This window comes from Aptenodytes patagonicus, chromosome 5 (assembly GCF_965638725.1).
Source record: "Aptenodytes patagonicus chromosome 5, bAptPat1.pri.cur, whole genome shotgun sequence".
Taxonomy (NCBI): Eukaryota; Metazoa; Chordata; class Aves; order Sphenisciformes; family Spheniscidae; genus Aptenodytes; species Aptenodytes patagonicus.
In genome coordinates this window covers 77,442,083-77,464,382 of record NC_134953.1, presented here as the reverse complement: position 1 = coordinate 77,464,382, position 22,300 = coordinate 77,442,083, and the positions used below count along the sequence as shown (strand labels likewise).

The window sequence follows — 22,300 nt, the reverse complement described above, 5'->3', positions numbered from 1 at the left end:
TCCCCTTTGGTTCAACTTTCCTATTGCCACAGATGTGAACATACCCCATTCAATTAATTCAAAACATCTGGTCTAGATCACATGCTGTTGATCTTTGTCATAATTTATCCGTACGCTCTCTCCTGCTATAATGAATAAAACCAGTTACCTGTTCTTGCCTCTCCTACCCAGGATAGGAGACTTTCCAATAAAATAAAAGTAAGATCCTGCTCTCATCTGTCACTGCTGCAAAGCTTACTCATGGAACCAGACTATGAAGAAGACTGCATTCTCTCTTCTGGGCATTTATGGTTATAATGAAGTCTAGGGTGTTTGGCTGGGGTTTTTTTAGGGTACTATAATTAAAATACTTTCACAAACCTATATCGAATCCACAAATGACATCTTTATTTTGATGCTTAGAAAGTATCTACCAACAATAATCCAATGGGCTTACCAAATTTGCTGCTTACAGTGAATTAATTATGCATCAACATTACACCCTACATTTTTACTTCTGGTTGACATTTTCACTGTTGCAGTCTTGCGTATTATTTCAACTCTGTGCCGTCTTATTAAAATATTTGTTCATAATTACAGATGTACACAATTCTTTAGAGATAGTATCCTTAAACACAGTATCTTTAAACACTGATTTTACACAATATAACAACATTATATAATAACTCCCAGTTATTTTTTAGTCTGAAAAAATTCACACAAGCGGTGGAAGAGTATGACACATTATTATGGTCAGTACTCTGTTATATTAACATTTTACAAACATTTAGAGTACAGGAAGGTCTCCAGCCTTAGAAGAGAACTATACTTACTAGTTTTGCTTGCTGTGCATTTACTGGATCACCATACTGCAGTAAAGCTTGAAACTGGTTATTCTTTGTGAATGTGATTATCTTCAATACAGCACCAAATTTAGAGAATATCTGCCAAAAACATTGTAAAGTTTTACACAGAAGTTCCTCCCAATCATAGCTCAAGTTAAAATGAAATTTGGCTTACCTGATGAAGAACATCCAGGGTTACTGGGTAGTACATATTGTCAATAATTATTCTAAGTACTGGACTCTGAGCTGGAGTCACTGCACTCTCACTAACAGTGGTCCCGCTAATGGGAGCATTTGTCGCCTGCACAGCCGTCACTGCCTGAAGAACAGCTTGGGCCCGCTTAAAAAAAAAAAAAAGATAGAAGACAGATTTTTTTAACATTAAGATGATAGCTAGAAATGAATTAGCAGTATTAATACAGTTAACTTCAGAAACAAAATAGTCTACTTATTTAAAACTCAGTGCTACAGACATAACACAATGTAAGTGCAATGCAGTCCAACTCTGTGAGAAGAGACAAGAAAAATGAAAACATCAATTAATCCCTGTGTCACAGCAAGGAGGGGCTTCAAAAGGCACCAATATCAATCTTCCCAGTAGCAAGCTTATCGTTCTACTAGTAAGGATAAAGAAACTGAGGATTTTGTAGGTTTCAAGACTCTTTACAGACTTTTTTTCTTTCCTTTAAAGAAAAAAACCAAAAACAAACCAACCAACAAAAAAAACCAAGCCTATAGAAACCAGAAGTATATATCCTATTTTTCAAGAGATCGTATTACAGTTAACATTTCACTGCCATTCTAATTACGTAGAAGGCTCTGATAGGAAGGGATAATGCTAAACTAACACTTCCAAACTTCTCAGTTTTAACACGATGAAATAACACACAAGACTGACAAGTGTCAGAAAGTAGTATCCACAGAAAGGTAAACAAACATTATCCACCCTCTTTCATAAAAAGAAAAACAAAATCGTCTCCATGTGTGGGGATTTTTTGATTTTTAAACACAAGAAGGGTTTTAGAAATTCAAAGGTAACAACATGATGACATCACAAGATCACACATCTATGTAACTACTTCCACTGCCAAAACTGACAGTATTAGAAAGATTAGATGTCCTTTTCTGAGAAAGAAAAAGTGCAGAAAAAAGGATTTCCATTTAATACTTTCATTACAGTAGCCTTATGAAGCAAAACGATACAAAACAGAGAGACAAGTGAGCATGCCAGGTAAAAATAATAACCACCATATTAACGCATACTGCATATTTTAAAGGTATTAGAGCTACTACACAATTTCATGTCTCACAACTTACATGATATTCCTCATACTGAAACGAATCAATGAGTAAGGAAAGTGGGGGGGGGGGAAAAAAGACCTGGTGAACACTAGTTGGGAAAACAAAAAATTTACCTCTACGTTTAACATTAATTACTGTAACTCTGTAAAAACATCTTTTGATAACAACACTTTTTTTTTTTCCCCCTAATGTATGAAATACACAACTTTCAAGCTGGCCAGGTATTTGGCTGAGTTGCAAAAATACTTCCTACTCCTTCTGTAAGTACAGAAGTAGTACACATCAATTAAAACTCACTTCTTAAAGCAACTGGAAAAGTTTAGACTGCATAACCCAAAGAACCAAAACTTGTGAAGTCAATTTTAACATATGACCCTTTGTTAGCACTATCCATCTATGCTTATACATCGTATTTCATTCCACTAATTTTAATGTGAATACATGAAGGAGTACAGGACTTAACATCGGCAAATAAGGATAAAATCTATACCATTATTATGACAGTGAGTATTTTGTCAAAACAAGTTCAAAATAATATTTAGTATCATATATAAATAGCCACTTTTGAAGACATCTGAGTAGTATGTAAAGCTTTTTTCTTATTTTTGCAAAATTGAAATGAATTTTAAAAGATCAGCTGCACCATTCGAAGTATAACATTTATTTATTTCTAAATGTTGCAATGTCTGTGCAGAAATACTAAAACCACGTATCTATGACAGGCTGATGATTAAGGAGAATTACAGTTACAGAGGTCATTCTATTCTCAATTCTTCTGAGACTAGATACTGCATGAAACAAGGTAAGAGATGTTTGTTTTAAATCTGAGTTTAAATGCTCCTCTCACAGTGTTTTGATGTCTCACAGGAAAAGGATTTTCATAGAATTATAAAGCTGAGATGAAAACTTAAATCGTCCCTTTTGAATCTGTTTATTCAGAGCCAAGTCATTCTGAGTACATAATTAAAAATAATCTTGGAAGCTACTATTATTGGAAAATTCAGAATAGCATAGCTTAATGGAACTTTTCCTACTTTCATTATTTCTAATAGTCCTGGCTGTTTAAAGTACCCCTTGGTTAAATACATTTTTTTCCTCTCTTCTTTTAAGTAAGATACTTGCACCTTTCTCCAATTTTTTATCCCATCTTTCCAGTTACATGTACTAATATCCTGACTTCTTCATATCTTCCTGCTTGAACATCCAGAAAAAGACAATTTCAAAATTAATTTGGCTGGATGAGAAAGCTTTCAAATACAGATTAAAAATTTAAGTTTTGAGTATCAAAAAAGAAAAAAAAGCAGCAGACTACAAGCCATCTCTGCACCGCCTTTATTCTTCCTTACAGAAAAAAGAATATCCAACCGTCTTGTGTTTTATAGAATGCCTCACAAGATACTAGTTACAAAATACTTACTGCCAAGTACCTATTTATATTATTTAGTTCTAAATTAAAGAAATGGAGACCTGAAAGACTGGGAATATGTTAAAATTGGGTATTAATGCATATGATGGCATAAAAGCTGCTGAAAAGTCAGCACATCCTATACGTTGAAAAGGTGGACACATGAAGTACAAAAACAGTTTTACAAATACCACAGAAGCCAGAGGACAATGTAAGAGAAAGCTTCTTAAGGGAGTATGTCCACCTACTATATGTGCAGACAGAATTCATCCTCTATTCTCTTTTTTCAGAAGTAAATGAAGGTATTTATTTTTCTTTATAACTGACCTTTCGGGGGGGGGGGGGGGAGGTGTCTCAATTTTTAAAAATCACCTTTAGCAGACAAACTATCAAAATATTCTAAGGAACTGGAACGTTTAGAAATATCAACAGGAAAATCAACACTATACTTGATCTGAACCAAGATGTCTTTCAACAGATTAGCCTGAAATTGTTTTTAAAAGGTAACAGCTGTAATTTTACTATTTACATACCTTACCTAAAATAGGACACAAACAACAGAAACTGCAACTTGGTACTTACACTGTCTTTTGTAACATCAAAAAGAAAACATAAGAAATTAACATTAAAATAATCATCTGACTTGTGGTAAATTGATGCCTCTTTTCTCCCCCTATAATTTGTATGAAATGGTCACCACGTTACTTTTGCTAACTTTCCTGTTCTACTCAACACAGACATATGTATCTATATTTATTGTGAAATAGGCTCTGCAGAGGCAAGAGCAAAACTTTTTTTGTTATTAAGTATATTTGTCTCTACAGCGATCATTAAGGTATTCTTCTCCAGGAACAGCAGATCACATAAACTGAGGTTACTAGTGTTACCAGAGCGATCATTCAAAGCGCTGAAACGTAGGCACTGGCATTAGTCACTATCACTAGGGAAATTCAAATTGGCATTAGAATCTCAGGTGTCAGACTTAGAAAGTTAATTCTTTCATCCTACAGTCTCCAAGATGAAAACTTATTTTATGAAAAAAATTAAAGTTAAAAGACACTTCAGAATCTTATTCTTTTTACATTAAGAAAATTTATCGTAATGGATAGAACACACAGAAAGGAAATCCCCTTCAATGTCACAAAATGGAATGATCGTAGGTAAGACTACAGCAGTGTTCGAATGTGGACAAAACCAAACGGTTTCAACATATGCCACATGAGCCAAGAATACATGCCATGCCTCATTTTGTACTGTCTGCGTTTGTAACACTACATAACAGTAAATATACCTGGTTAAGTGTGTTATCAGTCTTTAGTTCTTTATGATTGGAATACTGGATATAGATAGGTTGGTTGCGAAGATGAGGCGTCACAGCAGAGTAGTAATTAACCATAGTGATAGCTGCTTCTTCTGTAGCAAGTTCCAAAAATGCCTGTAATTAAACAGTTAATGTTCAGTATTTACAAAGCAGATAATCGTCATATAAAAACACTTAAAGGGTTTGAGAACACATTTTAACAAATAATCAGTCTTCAGAAGATGTCATTCTCTACATACCAACTTTATTTGCCAACCTACTTCATCTCCAAAAATTCATCTGTGAAGATGCAGGACTATTTAACTTACAGCTAACTTTTCGCTTTATGTAGCTGCCAACCATCCCGTTTCCCCAAAAAAACTTACTAAAACAGTGTAAGTTCATAAACAAAATGAAAGGAACAAAGGCTCTTTTTTTTTTTTCCTAATACTTACTGTTATATGACTTATTTCAATAGTATTTTAACAGCATATTTTGAAATTAGACAGTAAGCACACTAAAAAATGGAAAGCAACAAATTACCTGATTTTTCCCTTTCAGCATCAGGATGTTGGTTACCTTACCAAAAGGTAAACCTAAAGCAATAACTTCTGTTTCTGTCACTTCCCCAGGCAATTTCCTGATATGAAGAACACGAGAAGGAGCCCCATCCATTTTATCGTCACCTTTGAATTTCTTGTTGTCATTACCATTGGCTGAAAGACATATTCAGACTCTATTTGAAAAGTTTACTGGTATTATTCGTGCTTTATTAAAAAATGCTTTTAATTATAAATATGAGATAATTTTTAAGTAAGCCATCTCTTAGTTTGATCTAAATAAAATCCAAGGGTTCAGAAGGAATTCTGAAGAGACAAATGTTACATAGTTTCATGAAAGGTGGACTGTTCAAGACTAACTCAATAGCCCTCTGCGATAACGCATTTTCTAAACAGGACAAAAACCACAGCAAATCCTTTTCATCTCACTTTCGGTGAAGTATCTCATATAATAACATGTAAAGGTATTAACTAAGACTCAGAAGGGCTCACATAAGAACTCTTAAAGTACATTAAAAAAATGATTAGAGGTTACCCAGAATTTTTTTGAAAGGAGAAAGATGGTGGTGCATTTTTACTAGAAGAAGTCTTAAAGGAAAGCTTTAAGGACTGTTTGCACTAAGGAACCAGACAGAAAAAGTAGAAGAGTATCAAAGCAAGACAGGAAGCTTTATTAATGCTGAGAGGGATCACACTGGAGAAAGGGGATGACCCAGAGGACCGACATCACAAAAGTCTGATGAAATCCACAACCTCAGAATTTAAGGACCAAGTACAAAAATGTCCATTATGAACTACGAGCTCACCCACAGAAAAGGAAAAACCAACTAATAAACACGATGCAGCCAACATGGATGGGTGGGTGGAAGGGGGAAGAGCCAGACAAGATTTTCCTCGCAGAAGCAGGGAAGCATTAACATCATTGTACAAAGCACCAGAAAGACACTATTCGGAATATTGTCTGGAATTCTTGTACAGAATTCCAGCAAAATTCCAGCTTGAGTTCCTTTTTCTTGAACGTGTGCAATGAAGAGCTAGCCAGCTGGATGGAAGAAGTCTTGCTTTGGAAAGAAGGCCAGAAAAAAATTATTTACTTTGGTTAACAGGTAAGACAACTGCTGCCTACAAATATGTCAGCAGAGTAAACATCAGAGTCAAGGGCTAAAGAACAACACTGTCATAAGATATATGGATATTAATGAATTAATCAATGCTGGAAATCAGAATGCATTTAGATATGAGAGAAGCAAGTGTTAAGACTTCCTTTTTTCTACTTCTGGATATAAAACATGCAAGTCAGTGTGTGAGCTATTCAGCTTCTAATTTCATGTTAGAAGAGCAGTTCAATAGCTACCTGTATTTCCAAAAGACACACAAATTGTGACTAGTAGAAAAATATTTGTAATTATTAGGGTTCAAATTCATGGGTTGAGGGTTTATACCAAGGAGGATTTAAAAAAAAAAAAAATTATGAACAAGACTACTTTTATTTACTCACTAAAAAAGTAGAAACAATAAATGGGGGGGGGGGGGAAGAGGGGGGAAATCAATAGGAAGCATTTCTGTATGTTAAATCCTCCAAAAGCCTCATCTTTGTAAGAAAGTTGATGGCTGCGATTTCCAGAGGGAAGAGAATAAAGAAGTCCTCAATTATCACTCAGCTGTAACTACAGAATATAATTCTGAATTTGTGCCAGTAAAGTCATTTACACCTAATCTGATTCCCTGCAGAAAAATATTGCATTCATTTATGACCAACTTGAGCACAGAAAGTTTTGCTAAGGGTATGCCTAAATCATAATCAAGAATTCAAGTTCTTAATTCAGTTTGCCTAAACCAAGGCAACTTACTCAAGATTAAAAACACAGAATGAAACAGACTCTTATTTTTACAAGTCAAGAACATCCACACTCCAGATCTGGATTTGAAAAGCCAAACCAGGTACGACATTTAACTACCTTTTCAATGCTACTAGGAAAATTGGCAAACTCAGGGTCTCTGACCAAACCTATAAACATACTTTTTACTTTTTCAAGAATAAGGTCATTCTCCATACTTCCATTAAAAGAATTGATGGAAAAAGGATAAACCTATACATCAGGAACTGTTTCCATCACTCCCGTATATCTTTTTCTAACAGCTAAACCTCTTCATTCTAATTTGAATGTTTCTACCTTCCACTTCAGCTATCTATCTTCAGATTTAGCTAAATCTAAAATTCAAGATATTCTCTTAGTTAAAAATAGTATGCCTTAGAAGCAGGTCATCCCTTAACTCCCCACCCCCACCCCCCAAAAAAAAGGAGGACTGAGCTTTTTATGAAGTTCTTGCACTGCGGAACACTTTCCAGTCTTTTCCAACTTAGTATAGCAGACAAAACAACAAAAACTTAACAACATCAGAACTGGTCAAAATTCAGCTAGCAGTATCTCCAACTGGCAATGCTAGAAGGGGTTGAATCGTAATTCAAGCAAGACAATGTATTTAGTTTAGTCTGCTGCACAGAAAGACAAATTTTGATGGAACACAGCAGAGTAAAATTTCAAAAATACACACTGAACTAGGATCTGAAGTCCATCCTTAGTCTACACAAGGCTCTAACCTGTACCATTTTGGAAGATGTGGCGAGACTGGGCTTCCAGGTAGCCAGATTTCACCTGTTCAAAATTACACAATATAGCACTTTATCCTCAAAGCGACAGACAGCCAAAGTTTATGGAAAAAGTACTTTTATTTTTCACCCAAAGCTCATTACACAAGTCTTCCCTAGTTCTCAATTTAAATTTCTACAGAAAACTAGAAGAAAACATTGTAAAGTGTGACAGGCTTAACAATGTATTACAAACAACACATTACAAACTTGCAAAGAATAAGAGAATTACAATGATACTGAAACTACGTTTTCAATGCCTTTCATACTTAGGCTTTCTAAATAATTTGAATTCCTTACAAGTTTCAAAAATTAAATATGAAACATTAACAATGAGAAATGAGAAAGTGAAAATAAAGTTTTTAAACTAAAAGGTTTTCTGAAACTGGTAAAAAACCTCTGTTTTTATTACATCACCAGAAAAGTATATACCATGAATGCTCAGATCAGTATTTACAGAGCTGTTTGTCTTTTGTGTGGTTTTCAACATATAATTTTGACATATTAACTTTTCCACAGAATAATGGCCAAGAATTTTTTTTTTTTTTTAAACAAAAGCTTGTATTTGGATTAGGCTTTAAGTAATCCCAACGTTACCAGTAAAAAATATCACTGGCCAATATATAATCATTCATATGTATGTATTTGCAAAGAAATGTTCCTTTAATAATTATTGTATTACCTGGATAAATTGTTTTTCCACCTATTAGCATTGCTATCTAACATCTGCATTTTATCCAGTTTTTCAACTTTTGCTGCAGTAGGTTTAAAGAACAGATTTAAAGAAATATTTTAGTGTACTATCTCTCTCTCTCTTTTCCTAAAGAGCAGTCAACAGCTTTAACATAACTCGTGTATACAAGTCTCTCACATGGTTTTATTTTTTAAACTATCTTAAACTAAACATCTACTAAAATATTCTTTAAACTTTACTTACTGTCAAAAAGAGCTACATAGACAAGTGCCTGTGCTAAAACGTTTAAGTGAAAAAGTAAATATATAACACAAAAAGATACAGAATTATGCACTAAAGACTGTATGGCAATCAGAAAAATGGGGGGGGGGCGGGGACAGGAGGGCACATGACACAGGATGGGGGGGACTGGCAACAAGCATTCTCAGTGCTATGTAAATGCCCAAAGAAAGTTTTCAGCAGTAGGGCAAGCAACCATGACAAAAGCCGTTTATTACTTATTGGCAGAAGCAGACCTTGCACAATGAAAGCTGAACCGGTAACAGTCATAAAAAATGAAGCCCACCTTCTTAAAGTAAAATTTACCCCAAAACATTTAACACTGGATTTTAAGAAGATGGAAGAAATTAACACACCATCAGTTATTACTGCTTTTCGTGAAAGCCAAGAGAACATGTACTGTTTCTACTTTTGATTATCCAGCCAGCATAGCCTAACACTAATTTACTATTTCAATAATGGCAGTAATAAAGTGTATGTGTCATATACTAAATATGCATGCACATACACAAGTGAATTTTTTCAAAACATTTGTGGAACAAATGAAATTTAGCTTTTAAGGGGTTTTGGCACTGTATGAAACCTTTCTCCCTAACTTTAGTCTCTCATTTGCCATTTTAAATGGTACTTCTCAGCTGGAGACACATCATTAAACTGCACTTGGGAACAGAAAACCACAATGTTTAAAACACGGAAACGCAACTTGTTCAGAGCCACTGAAAGGTGAATTCAGCTACTGTTAAAAACAACAACTTCATTCTCTAACAAATTGTATCAGCATAATCGGTGTCCATAAGTCAGGAAGAGCAAGGTACTAAAAGAATAACATTGTCTTGGGATAGAAATGGAGTCTATGGAGATAAACATGCAACCCAAAAGATCCTTCCCTATGCAGCAGGAGAAAGACAAAACTGCAGAAAACTGGGGGGGGGCAAGATGATGTTGGAGGGGGAAACCTCACAAGCCAACTACTGACTACTGCTGAGGAACTGCTATTAAACTGGAAGCTTACTGGCAAGTAGCTATTTCATCACATAGTTTGGCTTTCACCAGACTTGAAAAGCCTGATCCAATTCAAACCTCTTGCCGCTAACACTTTAACAAATATAAAGATGCATTGAAGAGCATTAATATGCCACAATAGCTACACTGGAGTAAAAAAACAAAACAAAACAAAACCAAAAACCATCACCGTGAGAATAGCATGACTGAAACACAGTGTTAGTATTAGTTCATTTACTAATCAAGTTACAGCCTTAAATCTATAGTTAAAAAAAAAAATTTAAAAAAATCAGAAGTCTAATCCTAAATATTCATTATATTCAATTCAGACTACCAAAAAAAACCCCCTGTTCTGTAACAGCCATTGCATTGATGTAAGCCTTCTTTGGCTCTCCACCAAGGAGGGGGGGAAAAAAAAAAAAAAAAATCCAGTTTCCATATGACATCAGTTGTCTATTTCTAAAGAAAATCTCATCTCTACAAACGGCATTCAAAGCATTATTCTCCCACCTAAGTAGGATACTACAGTCTGAACATAACTGATACATAAGCCACATCCCTGTTGCACAGAGTTCCTTCAATTTAGCATAAATCAAGTTGTTGAAATGGAATGCTTAAAAGTTGACAAGGCCTATAAATGGCCATTATCTAAACAACTTGGGTCCCTGGCATTTTTAGTTAGAAACTCCTATTTTGTTAAACACAGAAATAGAAACCTATATATATAAGCAACAGAATGAAGTGCAATGTACACAAGGCATACCTTAAGTCCGTGGCATTCAATCGTTCAAGCTATGAAGATTCAATGCTCCCAAGCAGTTTTTGCAGAAAAACTGATCTTAAAGTTCAGCATAACTGCTAGCAAACAGTGAGTAACTTACTTCCTGCTGATAACTATTTTTGAAAACGTATTTTAATAAGATTTCATCCTAGAGGATTTTTTCTCTGCACACAATTTTTTATTTTTCAAGAAATACATAAATACGACAAAGTGTTCCGAGGCCAAAAATACATAATTTACCTTGAAAATACATGAAGCCTTTATTTTGGATGTGTAATTTTCCTTTACAATAACCTTCTTTCATATTCAGACAATGTCCTAATATAGAAATGTAACTACGTGCCTACGGGCAAAGATTTTGCATACAATAAAAAGTTGCTTTCACCTATTATTTCCTGGAAAGAAGGGGAAAAAATGTTAAAAATTCATCACAAGATGCTGATTATAAATCCCTGCGTATCTGCAGTAGTGCAATAATTGATAAATAAGCATCCTTTTTACAGGAGTCAATCTCTGGTTCACAACTGTCAGTACACACCAACAGCCAACTACAGAAAAAAAAAAAATGTCAATACTTAGGCTTTCCTGAAACACTTACATCATCCTCCAATACCATCAGTTTATACATTAAAGACAAGAAGCTTACTAACAGTATTATTCATTGTTGTTGCTAATGTAGAAAGTACTTCTTGTTTCACATTAGCTAAATATATGAAATTTAAGGTTATCAACAAGTAGAACATATCCACACAGGAAATATCTGACCAAGAGAAAGGCAATGGAATTATGAAGATACCTAGTTTACAATTGTGGATTATGACCAGACAGAAAGATTAAATATTACTGAACACAACTACCTGCATAAAACAACCAGCTAAGGAAACCACAGACAACCACAAATTGGGAGCGTGTAACAGAGACCATTATGGTTTCGTTTCTGAGGTTCCTTCCCTAAATATATACACCCAGCCTGATGTCACAGATAGAATGTAGGATGAGGAGACCTTTGATCTCATCCAGTGACAAGCTTTTCCTCAAGAGCCAACAGGTTCCCAAAACAAGAAAAAAGGATCTTTGTTTTAGTACAGACATCTTCAAAAGTTCAAGCTAAAGATAAAATCTGGAATTTAAAATCTTTGAGAGAAAGAGCAAAAAAGGAGACACCACCCTCAAAAATAAGATAAAAACATGAAGAATGTGAAGTTCTCTGAAGTCTGCATTTATTAACCTTAAAATTAAAGGTTACATGTCCAGTGTTAATTATGCTTGTTTGGTTGGGGGTGGGTGGGTGGTTGTTTTTTTGGGGCTTGGGGGGGAGCGTGTTCTGCAAGACTTTGTACTTCAAAGTACTTTATACTCCATGATCCTTGCCTCGCTACGCCACTACTACATTGTGGAAGTCTTACCACTTGAACTAAAGCATTAACCAGTGGATTTTTACCACAGACATGGGCCATGTGCAAAGGAAAATCTCGACCAATCAATAATTAAACTATCTTATAGTACAAAGAATACTGCCTATCAGGAATTTGAGCTTAAGTAAACATGGTCAAGCAATCAAAAAATTAACTACACAGCTTTTAACTGGCACATCTGCACATAGGCTGCACCTCTGTTTCAAACCTGCTGAGCACTGAGTAAGTTTTCTAAGCAACTATGATAACACACTTACCACATGGTATTGCGGCTGTTCAATGTTGCACAGTCTAAAACTAATGCACCTCCCTTTCGCCCTTAAAATATTTAAAAATATTACGGCTAGAGTGAAATGCAATTAAAGTGGAACAAAACTGAATTACCATGGCATAGTGATGCAGACAGAAATGAACTAAATTAATAATAATAGCCACATTTTATTTCTCCCATCATAGGGTTTTTTGAGGGTTTGTTTTGTTTTGGTTTTTTTTTAAAGTTTCTTAATTTACAAAAAGATATATTGTTCAGGCATTCAGAGCATTAAAATTTAGGTCATCCATATGCACACGCCCATGTATATATGTAGAAAAATGTAAATTATAGCCTATTATTAAACTATTATACTTTCCAGTCACACGTGCTGTACTACTTCAAATTTTTCCAATTACTATTAATTGTAATCTATTTGCAAACTTCAGAAGTAAATTACCTATGTTTAGGCATCATTAATGTTAACTAATAACCAATTTTACTTAATGTGCCATCAAAAACCAGAACATCTATGTTTATTCCCCAAGTTAAACAAGCACTTGAAATACTATTAGCTTGTATACCTCAGTGCGAAGGATTCCGTTACTACAATGAATTACCTACCAAAGTCACTGTTAACATTCTCTGCTAACGAAGTAAGAACAAGATCAAGATTAATAGTATCGTTTAAAGCTCCAGGAGCTTGGTGAGCTCAGTTGCAAAATGATTTTTGAAATGTTTTTAGTGATTGAACTTAAACACACAGATATGAACAATGAAATTGGTGGTAGCTATAGTAAAAAAACCCGCCAATTCTTCTTGTTCTCTTGTCTTTGACAAGCCAATTTTCATAAAACTTAAGGGATCTACATCCCTTAAAAATTTTTATTTTTTTGTGTGGATTTCAGAAATACAGTTCATGGCATGAGCATCTTCATACATCTAACTGTTCCTAAAACTTCCATTAAGCTGTCCTCCACCTGAAAAGAGAAAAGCCTCACAAGAAGTCCGGCATAAAAGTAACCCATCACAGATGCAATGCCTTTTCTAGTTCTTAAAGAGAAGGGACTTTTTTCTTAATTTAAAAGCTGCAGAATAAGCAACTGCAGTTAGGTATTTACTGAACATACAGCACTGAAAGGTGAAAAAAATTATTTATATACAATCATTTACAATGTGCATAACTAATGTCTTTAAAAACATCCAGAGTCAAAAAATATTTTTTAAATATCCTGGCTTCAGCTCTGGTTTCTCAGAATCCTGTTACGAAACCGTATTTTAGTTTACCTAAACTGCCTTTCTAGTCATTGTCTGCTGTGCATCAACATGAAAAAAATGAATTCACAGATCTTTATGAGAGGGTTATGCTCTCCAAAGAGATCGGAACCAAGTAAGATAATGATAGAAAATAAGAGTAGACTTTGACAATATTTTCAGAAAAGCTGAAGGAAAACAGTGGCAGTAGTTCAAGCAGTAGTAGAAGGCCTGTGGTTGACAATACAACTTCAACATATCAATGTCAGGTGGTGCTAAAAAGCTCAGAAACTTAAACATCTAACATCAAAAAGAACTTCTTCGAAAAGCTTAGATATTTGCTGACCTGGAACCTTACGAGCTGTCCTCCCTTGCAACAAATTCTAATCTAGTAGATGGGATTCTTCCCTCAATGTTTACAGAATGATGTTCTGCCATACTGCTCATAAACTAATTCGGGGGGGAAAAAAAATTCTTGTATATTTACATATAAACGCCTAATTGAAATGAAATTCCACAACAATAAGGACAGCAATCAAGCTATGTCCAAAACAAGAGATACAAGGGTTCAGAATTAAGTGGCAAAAGAACTCACACAGAAGTCATCCTCAATTATCCAAGTCTAATTTTCTTTTACGGCTGTTCTTTTACAGAAGACACACGAAGTACTTAAGACAGTAACTTGACTTCTCGTGAATGTTCATATACCGTTGATTTCCTCTCACCTATACAGTCTTGAAGATGGATACTGGTGACAAAGCTCTTTAGAAAATGCTCAAGGATCAGGCCTTGTATTTTGAGCAATGTCCTTTGGACAACAGTCCAACATGCTAGCATTTTCCTTAATTCTATATTGTTCATCAAATTACCAGTGGTTCAAATAATGAATAAGAATGCAAACCAAACATTTGTCCAAAAATTTTGCAAGTTTCTTTCACAAAAAAATAAGGAGGGACTCATATGTAAGACTGCCTATAGGGCAGAGAAAGCATGCATTTTTCACGCCTTTCTCTAAGAAAGAGAATTAGAGCAACAGTATTCATAAAAGCATTAAAGTACTACAGTATCCTAGCTGAATGGCAGCTGAATACCAAAAAAACCTAATGGAACTGTTACCACAATAAAAGGGGAGGATGATCAGTTTTAAAAACCTCATCTCCAATCTCACCCCTAAAGACGTAGCCCCCAGTTCTACCAAAAACACACACTTCCATGAAAAGGTAATTTTTTTGACAACTTGGGCAATGTGTTCTATGCTAATATTTCTATAGCAGAGATCTAGAAAGAAAGGAGGCTGTGATTCACAAGTTTTTGCTCTAAGTTTAGGCCTGCTAGGGCACTGCTAGTGACAACTGGTTTTTTGATTGTGTATACTTTTACCAATAAGGCTCAGAGGATTACAAAGACAAACTGTCTCTTCTGTTCATCTAGGTATCTGTTTAGAAAAATATCATGGGATCAGATGTTGAAAATACCAAAGTCAAAACCAGAATATGTTTCTACGTATTCCAGAAAACAATGACCAGGTCTCATAAAATCACGACACTTCCAAACTCTAAGAATGAAAGGGCAAGAACAAGCGTTAGTTTTAAGAGTTAGAGTAGGCCAATTTCTACGTCGTCTCCTTTACAAAGAACTTAATCAATGATTACAGACTCTCTTAAGTCCTAGAAAATCTGAGGAAGATTCATCGCTAACATGCCTTGGCTACAGCAAAAAAAAACTTTGTTCACAAAAGTTTTAAATACTTCTAAAGAGAAGGGCCAGAAGGAGGCTCTGGGGAACTACAGGCCTGTCAGTCTGGCCTCAGTGCTGGGGAAGGTTATGGAACAGATCATCTTGAGTGCCATCATGCGGCACGTACAGGACAATGAGGAGATCAGGCCCAGTCAGCATGGGTTTATGAAAGGCAGGTCCTGCTTGACTAACCTGATCTGCTTCTATGACAAGGTGACCCGCTTAGTGGATGAGGGAAAGGCTGTGGATGTGGTCTACCTAGACTTTAGTAAAGCCTTTGACACCGTTTCCCACAGCATTCTCCTGGAGAAACTGGCTGCCCATGGCTTGGACAGGTGTACTCTTCTCTGGGTAAAAAACTGGCTGGATAGCCAGGCCCAAAGAGTTGTGGTGAACAAATTTAAATATAGTTGGCAGCCGGTCACAAGCGGTGTTCCCCAGGGCTCAGTATTGGGGCCAGTTCTGTTCAATATCTTTATCAATGATCTGGGCGAGGGGATCGAGTGCACCCTCAGTCAATTTGCAGACGACACCAAGTCAGGCGGGAGTGTTGATCTGCTCGAGGGTAGGAAGGCTCTGCAGAGGGATCTGGACAGGCTGGATCTGGACAGGGCAATGAAGCTGGTGAAGGGTCTAGAGCACAAGTCTGATGAGGAGCGGCTGAGGGAACTGGGGTTGTTTAGCCTGGAGAAAAGGAGGCTCGGGGAGACCTTATTGCTCTCTACAACTACCTGAAAGGAGGTTGTAGCGAGGTGGGTCTCGGTCTCTTCTCCCAAGTAACAAGCGATAGAACAAGAGGAAATGGCCTCAAGTTGCGCCAGGGGAAGTTTAGACTGGATATCAGGAAAAATTTCTTCACCGAAAGGGTTGTTGAGCATTGGAACAGGCTGCCCAGGGAAGTGGTGGAGTCCCCATCCCTGGAGGTATTTAAAAGACGTGTAGACGTGGTGCTTAAGGACACGGTTTAGTGGTGGACTTGGCAGTGCTAGGTTAACGGTTGGACTCGATGATCTTAAAGGTCTTTTCCAACCTAAATGATTCTGTGACTCTATGAAAAGTAACAACAGAACCAAAGCAAGAGGAGGACATTAATTCGGACATAAAGAATACCTGAACTCATTTGGCTTCAGGAGATGGGTAGAGAAAAATTAACATATGGGCTTCCGTTTCAGATCTAATTACTTCTGAGTCTACAATCTGAACTTGTAAACCATGCAAGTCTAGAAAGAGTACTTCCAGGCTCACGATAAAGACGACAGCTATAGGAGGATATATTCAGAAATAACACTGGACTGTGGATTTAGCCTATTCTACAGGGGTTTTTATGCTATTTAACAAAGGCAGGCAGGCAGAAGAGAAATTTGAACACAGTCCCAAGAAACTGCTTAAAAACAAACAAAAAAACCCAAACCAAACCAGCCTCCTTTCCACTGACCTCTGTAGAGAATGGCTTGAATTATTGTACCGCATTCAGATTGGGGTTTTTTTGTTTGGGATTATTTTTCCGCTAACCTCCTTTATATATTACTCAATTCATATGAAAACTTTTATAACAGGCAATTGATACTACAGGAACCAGGCCTCTACTCGGACCACTGTTGCCTGTTAGTAAGATCGTTTCTGAGAAGTCATTTATGGTTCTGGATGCCTAGAGACATATCAAGAGGTCTTACTTATATAAAATGTCAAGAATCAATTCATTTGAAAACTCTCACAAATGCTTATTCTTTGGTAACAATAAAGAAAAAAAAAAAAAAAACCCAAACCCCAAACCCTAGATCAGCTTAAAAAGGGGGGAAACAAAAGGTGGGCAGGAGAATCTGTGTTTGTTAAATACATCAACCTCCCAAGTCCACATAATGGAATCAAAGCACTCTCTTCCATTTTAAGAACTTTTCGAGGCGAAAAGAATTTCTATTTAAAGTTTGAGGCTCCTTAGACAAGCTTCTGTATTTTTTCTTCTGAAAACTGAAAATTATAATAATTCTTATTTCAATTTTTTTCCCTTTAGCTTTTAACTTTTTTTTCCTTTGATAAATTAACTTGCACTCAGTTTTCCTGAACTAAAAGTTTCTCTGAAAATATATGGAAAATTTGGTAACATTCAAGACTTTGTCCTAGTAACAGGGCTCTCCCTCCCCCTCCCACTGCCCAAATCCAAACCCTCACACATACACAACCCAAACTCCTTTTCATTCTAGTTTCTCATTTAAGTAAAGCAAACTGCTGAAGCACTAATATCCAGGACATCAAGAAAATGGAAACAAGAAGAGGGACCTCTTTCAGAACCAGAAGGAAGTAAGAAGAGCACGGGAGATAAACAAGTGTTCTAGGGTTCTAAAATGGCTATGAATGCACTACACTGCATTTTTGATCTATTCCAAAGAAGTATCACCTCTTCACCTTTGGTTATAGAACCGCCAATGGAAGTGGTCCTCCTCTCTTCTGCTGCCACACTCCTCCACCCCACATTGCACTTAATCTAGCAATTGTGCAGCCACATGACTGATCAGTAAGTTGCTCCAAGGGAAAACTACACTTTTTGGCAGTACAGTTTCATGCGGATTAGCTCATTCTGCAAGTGTATGAGCACTCCAACATAGAGTGGAGCAGAAGCATGTGGAGTTGGGGGGGGGGGGGGGGGGGGTGTCTCTGCTTGTGCCAAGGATGTAGGATAAGAAAGCACAGAACTACCCATTTTGGCAACAGCTGCCACCACAGCACCCTAAACGTAACATGAAATTGCACCCTGAATCCCAATCTTTTACTACTAGATTAAAAGGAAAGTCTGCTCCTAATATCAGTGACTATACTGCTCAGCACATAAATATGGAAAAATTGATCAGGCTCTTTAAAGCAGTGAACCAGGCAACTATTTGGAAAGCCCAGCAACACTGATGCCATGAAGCAATTCCTCCACATCTCTGAGAAAAGGAAAAAAAAACGCATGGGGAAAAAAAAAGGAAAAAGAAAAAGCAAGACCTCTGAAGTGAGCCCTCCAAGGGAACTCAATGCACGTTCAACATACAGAAGCATTAACTGCAATAAAAGGCCTTTTAGTATGTGCCAATTCACGAAAAGCCTTTCTATCCAGCATCACCAGAGATTTGACTAAAGAACAACCACGCTCACTTTGCACTGACATTCTGAGATTCTACTGCTGCAATCTGAGACTGAAGTAGCAAAGGAAGTTTCCTGCTTTAGCAGTCTAAACCAGAACAGAGCAAAACTCAGTTTTCCTGAATCCATACTATATTATGAAACTGGCACAGTGTCCTTCCTTATAACGTCCAGACTTGCAGATGTCTGAAAAAGCTCATGTCATACAGGAGTTGTTAAGCTGTTTACCTTTGCCTGGTAGTTGTGATTCCTTACTTTGAAGGCAGCTGTACAATACAAGTGTAATTTTTCTTCCCATCACCCACCAACAATTTAGTGTACAGACATCTGAAAGTTGCCTCTTGTTTTATAGGATTATTCTTATCAGATACCCAAGGTTTGTGAGTATATACAAGGTCACTACAGTCTAATGTATATCAAATGTCATACAAAAATGTATGTCAACAGTTTATCCCTCTATAGCACAGCGGATTCTTGTTTCAGTGTTCTCCCCTTGTAAACAGGAAATGAGTCCAAGTATAAATGATAGATTTCTCCTTTGAAAGGGCATCACTTACCAGTAACTACCATGCTGCTCATGTTAGAGTTCGGGCTATTGAGTACACTGCCTGAAAGAAGTTCGTCAGATCCTCTCTAAAAAGAAAGAGACAGTAAGAGATTTTTTTTCCTCTATTTTGTGATTTTTAAAGATGATATTAAAAATGTCAGTTTGACAGGGAAAACCTTTAGAAGAACTTAAGCAAGCATAACCAAACCCATTCAGATTTGGCAGACTTCCTCTTTTCAGATAAGTGCAACAACTTGAAATCTAAGTAAAGCAGTATATTTACATGGCAATCTTGGAAATGAGAGCAGCTTAAGCACAGTTGTTTCACCCACCACTGAAATGTAGCCACCTCCAGACACAATGAGAACTGCTGAACAATAACTTCGTCCAGCATTTCAAATTAAAATATTATTATAATTAAATATATTTAGTCTATTTCAATAACATTTAAATTCACTTATTTTAATATTTTAATATACATATATATTAAATTATTATATCTCGCTGAAACTACAAATTAACTCAATTCTTACACCCCTATTTAAAAAAAAAAAAAAAAAGACTTGTCTTCATAGAAAATGATCTATTTTCATTTTGGGGACATCCATTTGTCCTGCAAAACACAATTTAGGGCGGGGAATTACATCTTCACTGTAATTCTTAAAACATGACAAATATCAAGTAAATGGTCATTTTGAAAATGACTCGAAAGTGGGCTGCAAAAATCAGAGGAGGGTTTATATTGAAAACGTACAAGATAATCTTTTCCTCTCAAATTATTTGCAAGATGGGCATTTGACACAGCTGAAGAGGCTTTTGCTTCTTTTCACACCTCTTTTTTTCTTTTTTCTTTTACCCCCCAACCCCCTCCATCCCTCAAGACTTCATCTTTCAAAAAGCCCCCAAAATATTTAGGTGATCTTTCATTAAAAAAAAAATTTAAGAGGGAATAAACCTGACATCCTTTGAAGATTATCTTTAATTTCTTATTGGTTCTTTCCCCACTTCAAAAGTATTTCCCCAGCACCCTTAACACTAATCCAGGTCACTGCTAAAATGGAAATGAGGAAAGAAAACAGTTACTACCCACCTTTATAAAAATATGTGGTTTTAATTCTGTTGTGGACACTACAATAGCATCTCAAGAACAGTTAGTGAATATGTTTTACAGGGCACCTCAATACTGCATACTAAATTACCCTGAGGATATCACCTTTCTAGGCAGCACGGTTGCAAGATGCATAAAAATCAAACCTTTACCATTTTATCATAATGCACTGTATGTGTGTCCATACACAGAACAGTATGTTAAAGTTTGTTTAATCCACACCTGAAATCCAGAAGCTCTTAAAAATAGTATATATATATGTGTATGCACACATAGAGCCATTAAAGTTTACTTCATTTTCAACATCAACTCTGAAGAATCTTTATATACAGTTTATTGAATACTCTAAGCTCTTAAGGGTACATAGCAATCAACAAAGCTGTGCCTATCAATTCAACAACAGATTTCCTTTAAAATTGAGTAATGCCTAACACCAAGGTTAGGTAGGACCATGAGAAGGACCAGGTCTTGTCCTTCTCCATGTAAGAACAGATCTCTAATCAGATATAACTAAGGAAAAATTTAGCTGGACAAAACTGAGAAACAAGTTAGAGAAGTTATGGCAACTCTCCATTATTCAAACCACATTGCTTTCTACTGTAAATATAATACACTAACCCAGGCACTCAGTGTAAGTTGAAACATAAACATTCCTTCTTTCTCCTTAATGTTCTATTTTTTCTAACATAACATTTACACGGGTAGAATATTGCAAAGTTCAAGACTACCAGCAGTATTAGCTCACTCGGTCATAACTGCAGTTATTTCTGCTCGCAGCTATCCACCTAGCCTTGCTTGGAAGCCCTTGGCTGTAGCCTGGACAGCTCAAATGAAGAGGCAGAAGTAGCAGCAGAGACTGAATCAGTTCATAGTCAAGACATATAAAATATCATATAAGATAATTCAGCAGCAATTTTTTTTTTTTTCCTTAATATGCCAGGCATTGATTTGCAACAGTACAGCAGTTACTATGTAAACAGCTGAAGCGTCCCCAGTACCAAATGAATGCTCTTCCCAAAACCTGCAGGAACTTTACAATTCTGAAATATCTCAAATTTGAGTTCTCTTCAGCTTCAAAAAGTTACTTACATCAGCAACTGCTGACTAGCAGAATGCAAGAGTGATTACATAAACTTCTGGTTCCTAGTAAATCAGGCTTTCAAAAAGCTGTTAATTTCTTAATCCACAGCAGAAAAATCCAAAAGGAGCACAAATTACTCAATAGAGTGGATATTCAGTTACTGTATTTGTGTTTCATGAACAGTTAAAAGAGTTTTCTCTTCATTTTGAAACATATCATTTTGCATTTCATGAATACATTCAGAGACAAGATTTTGTCATTACACTTGAAAAAGTTTTAGCAGTTTTGCTTCAGAAGAATAAGTAAATGTGAATTCCTTATATTGGCATGTATCATAAATTCTACATTTGTTTCTTCTCATAAATCAGTGTTCACAAGTCTGATTCACAGATGTACAGGTTCGTGTGGAATGTTCTTCCAGTTCACCATGAAATCACAAATGTCTAGCAAACCTCTGCTAACTCACTCCCGTACATACTTGCCAAGCTTTCGGTAAAAGACAAAGATATCTCTTACTGTGTGAGTAATCATCATATTAGAAATACATGGTTATTTTTCCTTATGGGTTCTTAAGCAGCCTAGACACCTCTGCACTTCATTCGGTATGTAACTTTAAAACCAGCTATGCAGCAGAAGACACATCATGTACTTGGACACAGAGCAGTTAAATTACAAAATCAAAAGCAGTAACTGCCTGGTAATTGCCGATTACTTCAAAAGGGTTATCTTAAGATGACAGTTGTCTAGTAAAGCAATTTAATATAAGCATTTCAAGTAAGCCAATGCGTACTCTTAGACTGGCACTACTATGTGACACAAGCACCTCCTCCTGAATTACAGCATAGACATAAAGACTTATGTTACTTACATTTATTCAGCAGAGGTAAGACTTTATTCAATTTGTGGTTTGGGGTGCTTGGCTTTGTTTTTATGTGCATCTTCTTTCAGAGGGTGCTAAGCCAAAAAGGGCTGGCATCTTGCTCCAAAGGCA

The 22,300-nt window shown here is 36.1% G+C and overlaps 1 protein-coding gene across 5 annotated transcripts in view; it reads right to left on the bottom strand.

Annotated features, from left to right (window-relative positions):
• The window catches only part of PTBP2 (polypyrimidine tract binding protein 2), a 55,520-nt gene that overhangs the window by 21,515 nt on the left and 11,705 nt on the right, over nucleotides 1-22,300 (bottom strand). For 4 of the 5 annotated variants that reach the window (XM_076337795.1, XM_076337796.1, XM_076337797.1 and 1 more), the window contains exons 3-7: nucleotides 19,131-19,206; nucleotides 5,375-5,547; nucleotides 4,823-4,966; nucleotides 1,000-1,164; nucleotides 813-923 (exon numbers count right to left, since the gene is read on the bottom strand). In XM_076337795.1, the coding sequence (XP_076193910.1) occupies nucleotides 813-923; nucleotides 1,000-1,164; nucleotides 4,823-4,966; nucleotides 5,375-5,547; nucleotides 19,131-19,206 (669 nt within the window). The remainder of the gene's footprint in view (nucleotides 1-812; nucleotides 924-999; nucleotides 1,165-4,822; nucleotides 4,967-5,374; nucleotides 5,548-19,130; nucleotides 19,207-22,300) is intronic. The other variant, XM_076337799.1, reaches the window with a different exon arrangement.